The following is a 12,220-nucleotide window of genomic DNA, read 5'->3' on the forward strand; positions in this document are numbered from 1 at the left end:
GCTGCCCAGAACAACCTGGACACGTGCTGTAGGACAGGGATGTGCAGGGGGAGGACGTGCTCCAGCATCTCTCCAGATTCTCCCCAATGGGCCTTGCTGGGGTCACCCAGTGCAGTAATGAAGCCACAACCCCAGGGCTGGGGTCCCACCACCACTGTCCCCTCCTCCTGGGGGGCCTGTGGAGCTCATTGCAGGGTTCATGCTGGTCCACAATAGGATGGGCCACAGCATGTGGGACAGGGTGATAGGGCTGATCCCGTGGCATTGGGGCTGTTTGCTATCCTGGAGGGGGCTGGGCCCTGTTGGGCTGTTGGGGTCCAGCCCCTGCGGTGACATGAACTAGGGACCAGCAAAGTGTTTTCTAGAAAAGGTTTTACTGTCCATTGTAATATATTAATTGATGGTGCGTATTTCAATAAAACCCTTTAAAACCCCCCACTTGCTTGGATTCAGGGGGTGGGAGGCCAGGGGGCTTGGAGGGACAGTGTCTGGTGGCAGCGGGGCTCCTGGGGACACGGGCAACAGGCAGCCCCCCTTCACCCCTGCCCACCAGCCCCCCATCATCACCCCAGGGCCCACCACCAGCCTGGCTGTGTGGAAACCTGGCTGGACACCAAGGATGGCACAGGATCCTGTGGTGGCTGCCAAGGGTGGCATGGGACCCTGTGGCTATAGGGTGAGGAGGGTACCGTCCTCCTGCCTGCTGCCCCGGCCAGGGCTGCCATTGTGGCTGCCGAGGGACTGAAGGGAGCCCTGGGAGCTGTGTGGGGATGGGTTCTGCTGGAGGGGTTGGTCCGTGGAGCCCCCATTGGGGCAGCTCCCGGGGATGTAGTGGGGTGCACTGTCACTCTCGATGATCAGGTCGCCTTCCTCATCGCTCTCGGCCGTGCTGTAGTTGCTCAGGTACTGTGAGGCTGGGCTGGGGGTCTGCTGGCTAGGGGTGCTGTCCATGGACATGCTCAAGCTGCCCGAGGCCTTGCTGCTGCGGATGACATTGTTGCGCTGGTTGGCCGGCTTGACAGTGATGATGAGGTTGTGGCTATTGGCCACCATCATATCTGTCACCTGGTCCAGGGACTTGCTGGCCACGTCGATGCCATTGACCTCCAGGATCTCGTCACTCATGGCCAGCAACCCCGTGCTCTCAGCCAAGCCACCCTTCACCAGGCGGGAGATGAAGATGCCAGGCACCTTCTCGACACCATGCGGGGCCACGCGCACGCTGACGCCATCGCGGATGTAGAAGCCCAGCGGCTTGTCAGAGCCGTGCTTGTGGAGCCGCACACGACGGTGGGTCTCGGGCAGGGTGTCCACATCAATGATGGAGGAGATCTGTCGGAAGTCCTGGGGCATGCCGATGAGGAGATGGGTCTTGGTCCGGTAGTGTGTGGGGTGCAGCAGCCCCTTCTTCTTCCTCTGCAGGGAGTTTGAGGTGAAGACACTGGCATCACACTCTGCTGTAGGGAGCAAAGAGGACATAGGTCAGGCACCGCAGCCGCCGAGGGACGCAACCACATGCCCCGTGCGTTGGGGAAGCTGGCGGGAGAAGCGCCCTGCTCATGGGTCTCACCAGCTTTTCTTCCCCGCAGCAACACCCTGGCTTTTCCTGCAGCCTGTCTCGGCCCGGCCCATCTCCTGGGATTACCCAGCATACACAAGGCCAGGATTAGAAGGATCCAAGTGGTGATTCAGCCTTAATCACACTTTAAGCCAAACTCTGCAGCTTAACAATAGAGCTGCCAGCCCTGATGGCCCAGGAGCCACAGCCATGCCCCACTTTGGGTTTGGGGAGAGAGAAACCCCCTGCACGAGGGGCTGCTGTGGTGGCAGCTCCCTGAGGGCAAGTCCAGCCCCTGAGACAGCACCAGAGTCCCTCATCCCCTCTGGAGCAGGGCCATCACTGGCACAGGCTGGGGATGGCCACAGCTCCATCCTGCAGAGCCCTGCCATCCCCAAGGACAGAGACTCCCCCCCTCCTGGAGACCCATCCCAGGCCGCATTATCCCCAGGGCCCCAGAACATCCCAAACTGTGATCTGTGCCACTATCTCTTACTCCACCATCTGGCACCACCACACAGGGTTTGACTCCATCCTCCTTGACACTGCCCTGGGGCTGTTCCATGGGGCCCAGCTTCACCATGTCCCCTCCTCAGCCACATCTAGCAGGTGCTGGGGAGCATCCTCTGGGCCCTCTCTGGTTTCTCCTCATCCCTTTCCATGTGGGAACTCAGACTTGGATGCTTCATTGCTGGCACGTCCCCCATGGTGCCCCTTGCCAGCATGCAGACACTGCTCCAGCTGCAGGATGCTCCCAAGCCCAGGGGACATGGGGTTTCTCCAGAGCAAAGCAGCCTGCCAGGGCTCCTGGGTTATAAATATCTCCCTGCACACACAACCTGGCATATTTTTAGCTTGGGGAAGGGCAGTGGAGGCTTTCCCACAGCTATTCCAGCACACAGCTCCTCTCTGCGGGGTGTGGGGCAGCTAGGCCAGGCAGGGCCGGCACCCCAGGGACAAGCTGGCACCCCAGGGACAAGCTGGCACCCCAGGGACAAGCCCTTCAGCAGCTCTGGTGATGTGCTGGGCTTTCCCCTGCCCTTCCTGTGAGCCCAGCCCAGCCAAGGAAGGCCAGTGCTGTGTCCCCAGCCAGGCTGCCCCCCAGGCACCCAGTGGAGTGACAGCACAGAGAGGAACCAAGCTGTGGCCTTTGGTTTTTACCCCCCCGGGCTGTCCTGGCTGCCTGGAGCCCACCAAGTGGGTGCACACCTACATGTACATGTGTGTGCACAGCTGTGAGAGCGGCTCTGCAGCCACATTCCTCACTGACCCGGACTGGTTCAACAACAGCCCAGCCTTGGGATGACCTGTATCCATTTTAAATCAGCTGTACTCATCCAGGGCTTGCTCCCAGCCTCTCCACACACCTCCCCTGGTGCTGCCAGTCCTGTGGCCACTCTTCCTCAGGCACAGCTGGTGCTGGGTCGTGCCGGTGCTGCCTCCTCACCCTCCTATTGCACTGTGCATGGTGCCAGGCCTGTGGCTGCCTGCTGGCCACATCATGCCACTTCGGCACCATCACCCACGGGCCCCACATGCTTTCCCAGCAGCAGATGAGGTGGCTCTGGGAGCAGGAGCAACGCTCCCACGGCAGCTCCGGCACATCCAGCCCCATGCTGGGTCCAGGAACAGGCCATGGTTCAGTGCCTGGATTGCTGCTGCCCATAGTGCATGGCCCCAGAGGAAACGCATGTCCAGGGCATCCCACACCACCCTGGTGCAAGAGCCCAGGAACACTGGCACAGCAGCCAGGTCCAGCCACCAGCATCATCCCTCGCCTGGGGCCTTTGTACCACTAACAGGAGCTGGAAACATGGAGTCGTTCTGGATGCTGTGCTGAGAAAACGGGGGCTTTGAGATTAGGCTCTGGCTCTGAGCACTGTTGCTTGATGATGCTACTCAAGAGAAAACCTTGGTGCTACTAAACCAAATGGAAGGGGATGGGCTTGTCTCCCTGGCAAAGGGGAGATGCTACTGGGGTGTTTGTCACTGGGAGGTTTTCACCCTGCCATCACAGGGATTTCAGGCTCCTGTGCAAGGAGGCTGCTCTCTGGGAACACACCACTAAGGTCAGAGCAAGCCCCTGGGCTGCCAGGGAGGAGATGAGCCTCCTCCCACCCCAAAACCTCAGCAGCAACCAGCACCCTGAGAACTCTGCCAAAACGATAGCTGGACGGGGCTCCTGGTGTGGTGCTCACGGGAGTAACACGGTGTTTTCCGGGAGCTTGCCTGGAAAACACGACTTCAAACAGGTGAATGGCAAGGATTTGCCTTTGCTCACTGGGTCGCACAGGGCTGTGCTGGGGCGCGTGCCCCTCAGCATGGGGATGGGCTGGGGGAGAACCCACATGGGTGCCACAGCTCAGCAGGGCTCCGGGAGCCTCCTGGTGCCACCACCTCCTGGTACCATATCCTTCCACCAAAGTGGTGGCTGGAGGGTGCATGATCACCTGACCCTGCTGCAGCCCAAAGCTGGAAGCAATGATACTGCAGCTCATGTCTCTTGATGGGGAGGAAGGATCCATCGCCCTTCTCCCAATCCTGCTTACCCTTCTTCTGGATGATGACCCTGAGGAGGGGGTTAGCAGAGGACAGGGCTTTGTGGTAGTTGTCGTCATTGTTGATGGGCAGGAGGTCCCCATGGACATCTGTGTAGCCCAGGAGCACGTCCACCCGCGGGATCTGGTGCACCATCTGCAGCAGGCAGTAGAAGTCTTGGAAGCTGCCTGTGCCGGAGCGCTTCATAGCGAAGCGGCGAAACTCAGCATCAAACTGCAGAGGAGGAGGAAGAGGGTGAGACTGGGCAGGGCTGGCTCTGGCCAGCAGGACCTATGCAGGCAGGGCATAGCACCAAGGCAGCGGTGCCCATCAGCCACAGCTTGTCCCAAAAGCAAGTTAAAAGGAGTGGAGCCTTTTTCCTGCCCAAACACCCAAGTGACAGCATGGAGAGGTGCCCAGGCAGCAGAGGAAGGACCCTCTGGCCATGCCACCAGCCACAGAGCTGCCAGGAGGCTCTTCCCTGTGACATGGGTGCTGCTGAAGCACCTGGTGAACAACAGTGTTAATTATTGCCTCCCTCAGTCACGACGAACAAGAAGCCAATTAAGAGGCTGAGGAACGCTGTGAGGCTCCTGCTGCCCGAGGAGGGTCTCAGCCCCGCAGCCGGGGCACCCCGGGCACAGCCGGACAAGGGTGCACAGGGGGATCCACACATCTGGGCGAGCACAGGGCTGGGTGGGTGGGCACATATGGGTGAGGGCGCACATCTGGTCAAGAGTGTGCCAGGCGAGCACGGATCTGGATGCGCAGGCACATCCTGCAGGGGGATCCACACCTGGGCGAGCGTGTGCGCACAGTGGGGGTCACCCCGTGCTGGGGGTGCACATATGGGTGCTGGCACAGCGCTATCAGCTGGGTGAGAGCACATCTGGACAAGGCGTGCGCCCAGCACTACCGCACGGGGGGGCCGCCCTGCACACCAGGGCTGCCGGCACCGCACACCGGCGCGGGTGCACATCTGGCGAGCGCTCCCCGGCGGCGCTCGCACGGCCAGTACCGGCCGTGCCGAGCGGGCCCGAGCCCACGGTGATGGGACGCTGCCGCTGCCGCGCCGGGCAATGCTCGGGGAAGCCCCAGGCAGCGCCGCCGCAGCGCGGGGGAGCGGAACGCCCGCACGGACTGGCTCCCGCGCTGCTCCCCGGTGCGCGGTGCCGCCCCACATGTGCTGACCGGCGCGGAGGCGGCACGGCCAGTCGTGACCAGGCGATCCCGGCTCGGCAGTCCTTACCTTGCTCTTGACCTCGATGACGGACACGGCGGAGCGCGCCGGCGTGCGGTGGTGCTTGGCCATGCTGCGGGCCGAGCCTCACACCACCGCTAACACTCCCGCGGCCACCAGAGATTGTCACCGGCCATGACGTCACCGGGCAGTAGGCTGGGCGCGCCGCGCCATTGGCCCAGGCGGGGCGGGGGGCATGGCCCGAGGGTTGATGACGACGTCGCCGTGGCAACGGGGGCGGGGTCACAGAGCGGCAGCACCCCCCGCCCTGCGGGGGCACCCATCCCGCTCCGGGGCGTCTGCGCTCCGACACGCGGCAGCATCCCCGCTGCGTCCCGCGGCTGTCATCGCCGGGAACCCCGGCTCCGCCCGGTGTGTCCCCGCACCGGGAGGGCATCGGCGGGGCTCTGCGCAACACGAGCCACGGGCGCGGGGCCGAGGGACGATTGTTTCCAGCCCCGGGCTCTACGTTCCGCTGGCTTTGACCCCTGCCCGCAGGAAGGTTTCATTACCGGTCCGGAGGAATTTGTCATTTTGGGACGAGCTGCTTTACCGAGCTATTGGGTGGGAGTGTTGATCAGCTGGAGAACCTGCAGAGGGATCTGGACAGGCTGGATCGATGGGCCAAGGCCAATGGGATGAGGTTCAACAAGGCAAAGTGCTGGGTCCTGCATTTGGGCCACAAGAACCCCATGCAATGCTCCAGGCTTGGCAGCATGGGCAGGGAGCTGGCAGCGTGCTCCAGCATCGCACAGGCAGAGCTGCACCGTGGGGAGGATGCCTGCATGTTCTCGAGCACTTCTGTGCCTGCACAGAGCCGGTTCTACCGGAGACACATCATGAGGGCATCACCTGTGGGCAGCAGGAGGAGATGGACATATCCCAGCCCTGTAGTAGAACAGCAACACCCTGTCACTCAGCTGCCATAGAATCATAGAATCAAACAGGTTGGAAAAGACCTTTAAGATCATCAAGTCCAACCGTTCCCCAGCACTGCCAAAGCCACCACTAAACCATGTCACTAAGGGACTCATCTACATGGTTTGTGAACATCTCCAGGGACGGTGATCTACCTGGATCGTGCAAAGCGTTTGACACTGTCCCGCATGACATCCTTGTCTCTAAACTGGAGAGACATCAATTTGATGGATGGACCACTTGGTAGATAAAGAATTGACTGGATGGCCACACGCAGAGAGTTGTGGTCAATGGCTCAATGTCCAGTTGGAGACCGGTAACAAGAGGTGTCCCTCAGGGGTCAGTGTTGGGACCTGTCTTTTTCAACATCTTGGTTGGCAACATGGACGGTGGGATTGAGTGCCCCCTCAGCAAGTTTGCTGAAAACACTAAGTTACATGCTTCAGTTGATACGCTGGAGGGAAGGGATGCCATCCAGAGGGACCTTGACATGCTTGAGAGGTGGGCCAATGCCAACCTCATGAAGTTCAACCAAGCCAAGTGCAAGGTCCTACACCTGGGTTGGGGCAATCCCAGGCACAGCTACAGGTTGGGTGGAGAAAAGATCCAGAGCAGCCCTGGGGAGAAGGACTTGGGGGAGTTGGTTGACGAGAAACTGAACATGAGCCTGCAGTGTGCGCTTGCAGCCCAGAAAGCCAACCGTATCCTGGGCTGCATGAAAATAATCTGTCCTGGGTTCAGCTGTAACAGTTATTTTTCTCCTTCTTAGTAGCTGGTGCAGTGCTGTGTTTTTGACTTTAGCCTGAGAACAATACTAATAACACACAGATGTTTTGAGTTGCTGCTAGGTAATGCTTACTTCAATCAAGGACTTTACAGTCTCTCATGCTCTGCCAGTGAGGAGGAGCACAGGAAGCTGGGAGGAAGCAGAGACAGGACACCTGAACCAAACTAGACAAAGGAGTATTCCATACCACAGCACATCATGCCCACTGTATAAACTTGGGGGAGTTACCCAGAAGGCCCAGATCGCTGCTCGGGATGGGATGGGTATCAGTCGGTGGCTGGTGAGCAAGTGTATTGTGCACCTGTAATGGTTTAAGCCCAGCTGGTAACTCGGAACCACACAGCCACTAGCTCACTCCCCCCCTTCTTCCTCCCCCCACTCCTGGAGGGATGCAGAAGAGAATCAAAAGAATGTAACACCCACGGGTTGAGATAAGAACAGTCCAGTAACTAAGGTGCAATACAAAACTACTACTACCACCACCAATAATAATAATGATAAGGAAAATAACAAGGGGAGAGGATACAATTGCTCACCACCAACAGAACAATACCCAGCATGACCTGAGCAGCGATCTGGGCCTTCCGGGTAACTCCCCCTAATTTATATACTGGGCATGATGTGTTGTGGTATGGAATACCCCTTTCGCTAGTTTGGGTCAGGTGTCCTGTCTCTGCTTCCTCGCAGCTTCCCCTCCTCCCTGGCAGAGCATGAGGCTGAGAAAGTCCTTGGTCGGAGTAAACATTACATAGCAACAACTAAAAATATCGGTGTTATCGGCCCTGTTCCCAGGCTGAAAGTCAAAACCACAGCACTGCACCAGCTATTAAGAAGGAGAAAAATTACTGCTACAGCTGGACTCAGGACAGTATCCACCCCTCATTCCATACCATTCACATCATGCTCAGGTCTCACATTTCTCAATATACCATCACTTTTGTCTCATTCACAGATATGTATATATATACACAGAGAGAGAGAGAGTGAGAGATATCATTCCTTAGTCCATGGACCAATCCCTATAAAGTCACTGAATTAATCCAGTCCATGTTGTCAGGCTCACATCCCTTATAACAGTTTCAGGGCAGGAGGGACGATGTGTAGTGTTGGGTTGTGGCCTGCTGATGACACTGCCAAACTCGTCTGGTCACTGCTGAGCTTGTCTGGTTTCATCAAAGTTCATTTTTTGTTGGGGTGATGATTGGAGGGAAGTTGGACTCAGACAGTGGTGACCTGAAGATATCTAGCTGGTGGGCTATAAAAGTGTTATAGAGCAAGCAACAGCATACAATTGAGTTCATTGGCTGTTTTCCCCCAAAATGAAATCCCCTTGAGGTACACATCGGACTTCCCTATCTTCCCGCATTACCCACCAAGTATATCCAGGTCCCTGAGCGAAAGCAACCCCACGAGTGGGTTTGCCTTTACCTGAAGCAGGAATAACCCAGACTGTCTTCCCCAGCAAATTCTTTATGTGCACCACAGGAACTTTATCCCCCTCTACAGTACGTAAAAGTTCTGATGGGGCTGGGCCAGCCCTGTTGGCAGATCCCCTAGTGTTGACCAACCAGGTGGCTTTTGGTAAATGTGTATCCCAGTGTTTGAAAGTCCCACCACCCATTGCTCTCAGGGTAGTTTTTAACAGCCCATTGTACCGTTGGATTTTCCCAGAGGCTGGTGCATGGTAGGGGATGTGATATACCCACTCAGTGCCATGCTCTTTGCCCAAGTGTCTATAAGGTTTTTCCGAAAATGAGTCCCATTGTCTGACTCAATTCTCTCTGGGGGGCCATGTAGCCACAAGACTTGTTTCTCAAGGCCCAGGAGAGTGTTCCGGGCAGTGGCGTGGGGCACAGCGTATGTTTCCAGCCAGCCAGTGGTTGCTTCCACCATGGTGAGCACATGGCGCTTGCCTTGGCGGGTTGGTGGGAGCGTGATATAGTCAATCTGCCAGGCCTCCCCATATTTGTACTTCAGCCATCGTCCTCCATACCATAGAGGCTTTAATCATTTGGCTTGCTTAACTGCAGCACATGTTTCTCATTCGTGAATAACCTGGGCAATAGTGTCCATTGTTAAGTCCACCCCTCGATCACAAGCCCATCTATATGTTGCATCTCTGCCTTGATGGCCTGAGGTGTCATGGGCCCACCGGGCTAAAAATAATTCACCCTGATGTTGCTAATCTAAGTCCATCAGAGCCACTTCAATCTTAGCAGCTTTATCCACTTGCTGGTTATTCTGGTGTTCCTCAGTGGCCCGACTCTTGGGTACATGAGCATCTACGAGGCGTACCTTCACCACCAGGTTCTGCACCCGGGCAGCAATATCTTGCCACAATGCAGCAGCCCAGATGGGTTTACTTCTGCGTTGCCAGTTGCTCTGCTTCCATTGCTGCAACCACCCCCACAGGGCATTTGCCACCATCCATGAGTCAGTATAGAGATAAAGTACTGGCCATTTTTCTCGTTCAGCAATGTCCAAGGCCAGCTGGATGGCTTTCGCCTCTGCAAACTGACTCTATTCACCCTCTCCTTCAGCAGTTTCTGCAACTTGTCCCAGGGGACTCCACACAGCTGCCTTCCATCTCCAATGCTTTCCCACAGTATGGCAGGACCCATCAGTAAACAAGGCATATTGCTTTTCACTCTCTGACAGTTCATTATATGGTGGGGCCTCTTCAGCACGCATCACCTCCTCCTCTGGTGACATCCCAAAATCTTTGCCCTCTGGCCAGTACTTGATGACTTCTAGAATTCCTGGATGACTGGGATTTCGTATTCGAGCTCGCTGTTTAATTAGTGTGGTCCACTTACTCCATGTAGCATCGGTTGCTGCAACCGGGGTGCCAGGAGAAGGTGTGCTTCAGTTCCAATCACTTCTGAAGCAGCTCGAACCCCTTCATAGGCTGCCAGTATCTCTTTTTCAGTGGGAGTATAGCTGGCCTCAGATCCTTTATATCCCCGACTCCAAAAGCCAAGGGGTCCACCTCGAGTCTCCCCTGGCGCTTTCTGCCAGAGGCTCCAGGTAGGACCATTCTCCCTGGCTGCAGTATAAAGCACATTTTTCACATCTGGCCTGGCCCAGACTGGTCCAAGGGCTACTGCATGAATTATTTCTCGTTTAATTTGTTCAAAGGCTTGTTGTTGCTCAGGGCCCCATTTGAAATCATTATTCTTCCAGGTCACGTGATAGAGAGGGCTTACAATCAGACTGTAATTTGGGATGTGCATTCTCCAGAACCCCACAACACCTAAGAAAGCTTGTGTTTCTTTCTCGTTAGTTGGTGGAGACATTGCCGTTATCTTGTTGATCACGTCTGTGGGTACTGGTGACGTCCATCTTGCCATTTTATTCCCCAAAGTTGTATCTCCTGTGCAGGTCCCTTGACCTTACTCTGTTCTATGGCAAAACCGGCCTTCAGCAGGATTTGGATTATCTTCCTCCCTTTCTCAAAAACTTCTTCTGCTGTATCACCCCACACGATGATGTCATCAATGTATTGCAGGTGTTCTGGAGCTTGCCCCTGTTCCAGTGCAGTCTGGATCAATCCATGGCAGATGCTAGGGCTGTGTTTCCACCCCTGGGGCAGACGGTTCCAAGTGTACTGGACGCCCCTCCAAGTGAAAGCAAACTGTGGCCTGCATTCTGCTGCCAAAGGGATTGAGAAAAATGCATTGGCAGTATCACTTGTGGCATCCCACTTGGCTGCCTTTGACTCCAGTTCATAGTGAAGTTCTAGCATGTCCGATACAGCAGCACTCAATGGTGGTGTGATTGCGTTCAGGCCATGATAGTCTACTGTTAGTCTCCACTCTCCATTAGACTTTTGCACTGGCCATATGGGGCTATTAAAGGGTGAGCGGGTCCTGCTGATCACTCCTTGGCTCTCCAGTCTACGGATCAGCTTATGGATGGGAATCAAGGAGTCTCGGTTGGTGCGATATTGCCGCCGGTGCACTGTTGTGGTCGCAATTGGCACTTGTTGTTCTTCGACCTTCAGCAACCCCACAACAGAAGGATCCTCTGAGAGACCAGGCAAGGTGGACAGCTGCTTAATTTCCTCTGTCTGCAAGGCAGCGATACCAAAAGCCCATCTATACCCTTTTGGGTCTTTGAAGTACCCTCTCCTGAGATAGTCTATGCCAAGGATGCATGGAGCCCCTGGACCAGTCACAATGGGGTGCTTTTGCCACTTCCTCCCAGTCAGGCTGATTTCAGCCTTCAGTACAGTCAACTTTTGGATCCTCCTGTCCCTCCAGAAATATAAATGGGTTCCACCCCTTGATACCTTGATGGCATCAGGGTACACTGTGCACTGGTATCTACTAGAGCCTTATACTTCTGTGGGACTGATGTGCCAGGCCATCTGATCCAAACAGTCCAGTAAACCCGATTATCCCTCTCCTCCACCTGGCTGGAGGCAGGGCCCCTCTAATTGTGATCATAAGATTCTCCGCTTATTTCTTGTAGAAAGGGATTAGTATTCCTTATCACAGGAGCGGGAGTAAAATCAGCTCTTCCACTCCATCTGGGAAACTGCTCGCTAGAGACTGGAGCAGCAACTTTCATGAGAGGGTCATCCTTGACCACTGTTCTCCTCTTCAGTTCACGCACCTGTTCTTCCAGAACTGAGGTTGGTTTTCCATCCCACTTTCTCATGTCTTCTCCGTGATCCCGCAGGTAAAACCATAGGGTGGCCCGTGGCATGTACCTCCTATATTTTCTTTCTCGAGCAGTAGGGCGCCTTCTGTTAATAGCTGAGACATGGGTTGGTACGTGTGGGGAGCTGGATAGATCGGATAAATCGTCTCTCAATTGTTTGAACTCCTGGGACAGTTTTTCCACAGCTGAAATGATGGAAGGGGTGAGATTGTCTTCAAACTCTCGGAGTTGACGAATCAGGCAATCCACTGTTGGTGATATTCCGTCATTCCAGGTCATTGATGCCAATGTGTGGGCATATGATGATGGCGCACTCTGTGTAAGTTTCCGCCACATGGGTCATGTACATTCGACTTCATCTGGATCTACGGATGTGTTCCTGGCATCCGGCCTACGATAGATCATCTCTATAATGGCTGATTCCCTCAGGGACTGGATGCCTTTCTCTGTTGTGGTCCACTTGGCTGAGCGACTCATAATATCATCTTTGTAGGGAATTCTTTCCTTCACAGCT

General features: G+C 55.8%; 1 protein-coding gene across 1 annotated transcript; it reads right to left on the bottom strand.

Annotated features, from left to right (window-relative positions):
• Positions 1-594: 594 nt before the first annotated feature.
• Positions 595-5,408, bottom strand: LOC115619145 (partitioning defective 6 homolog beta-like). Its single transcript, XM_030511194.1, has 3 exons — positions 5,346-5,408; positions 4,108-4,330; positions 595-1,457 (listed from the first exon to the last, which is right to left on the bottom strand). The coding sequence occupies exons 1-3, from the start codon at positions 5,406-5,408 to the stop codon at positions 670-672; spliced, it is 1,074 nt and encodes a 357-aa protein (XP_030367054.1). The 3' UTR covers positions 595-669.
• Between the last annotated feature and the right edge of the window lie 6,812 nt (positions 5,409-12,220).

Source organism: Strigops habroptila, chromosome W (genome assembly GCF_004027225.2).
Source record: "Strigops habroptila isolate Jane chromosome W, bStrHab1.2.pri, whole genome shotgun sequence".
Classification (NCBI taxonomy): Eukaryota; Metazoa; Chordata; class Aves; order Psittaciformes; family Psittacidae; genus Strigops; species Strigops habroptila.

Bases quoted from the DNA above. Each gene is read 5' to 3' on its own strand.
- LOC115619145 (XM_030511194.1), bottom strand. From the start codon at position 5,408: ATGGCCAAGCACCACCGCACGCCGGCGCGCTCCGCCGTGTCCGTCATC. The intron at 4,331-5,345 runs GTAAGGACTGCC...CCTCCTCTGCAG, and splicing joins TCATCGAGGTCAAGAGCAAG to TTTGATGCTGAGTTTCGCCG. The intron at 1,458-4,107 runs GTAAGCAGGATT...TGCTCCCTACAG, and splicing joins GGTCATCATCCAGAAGAAGG to CAGAGTGTGATGCCAGTGTC.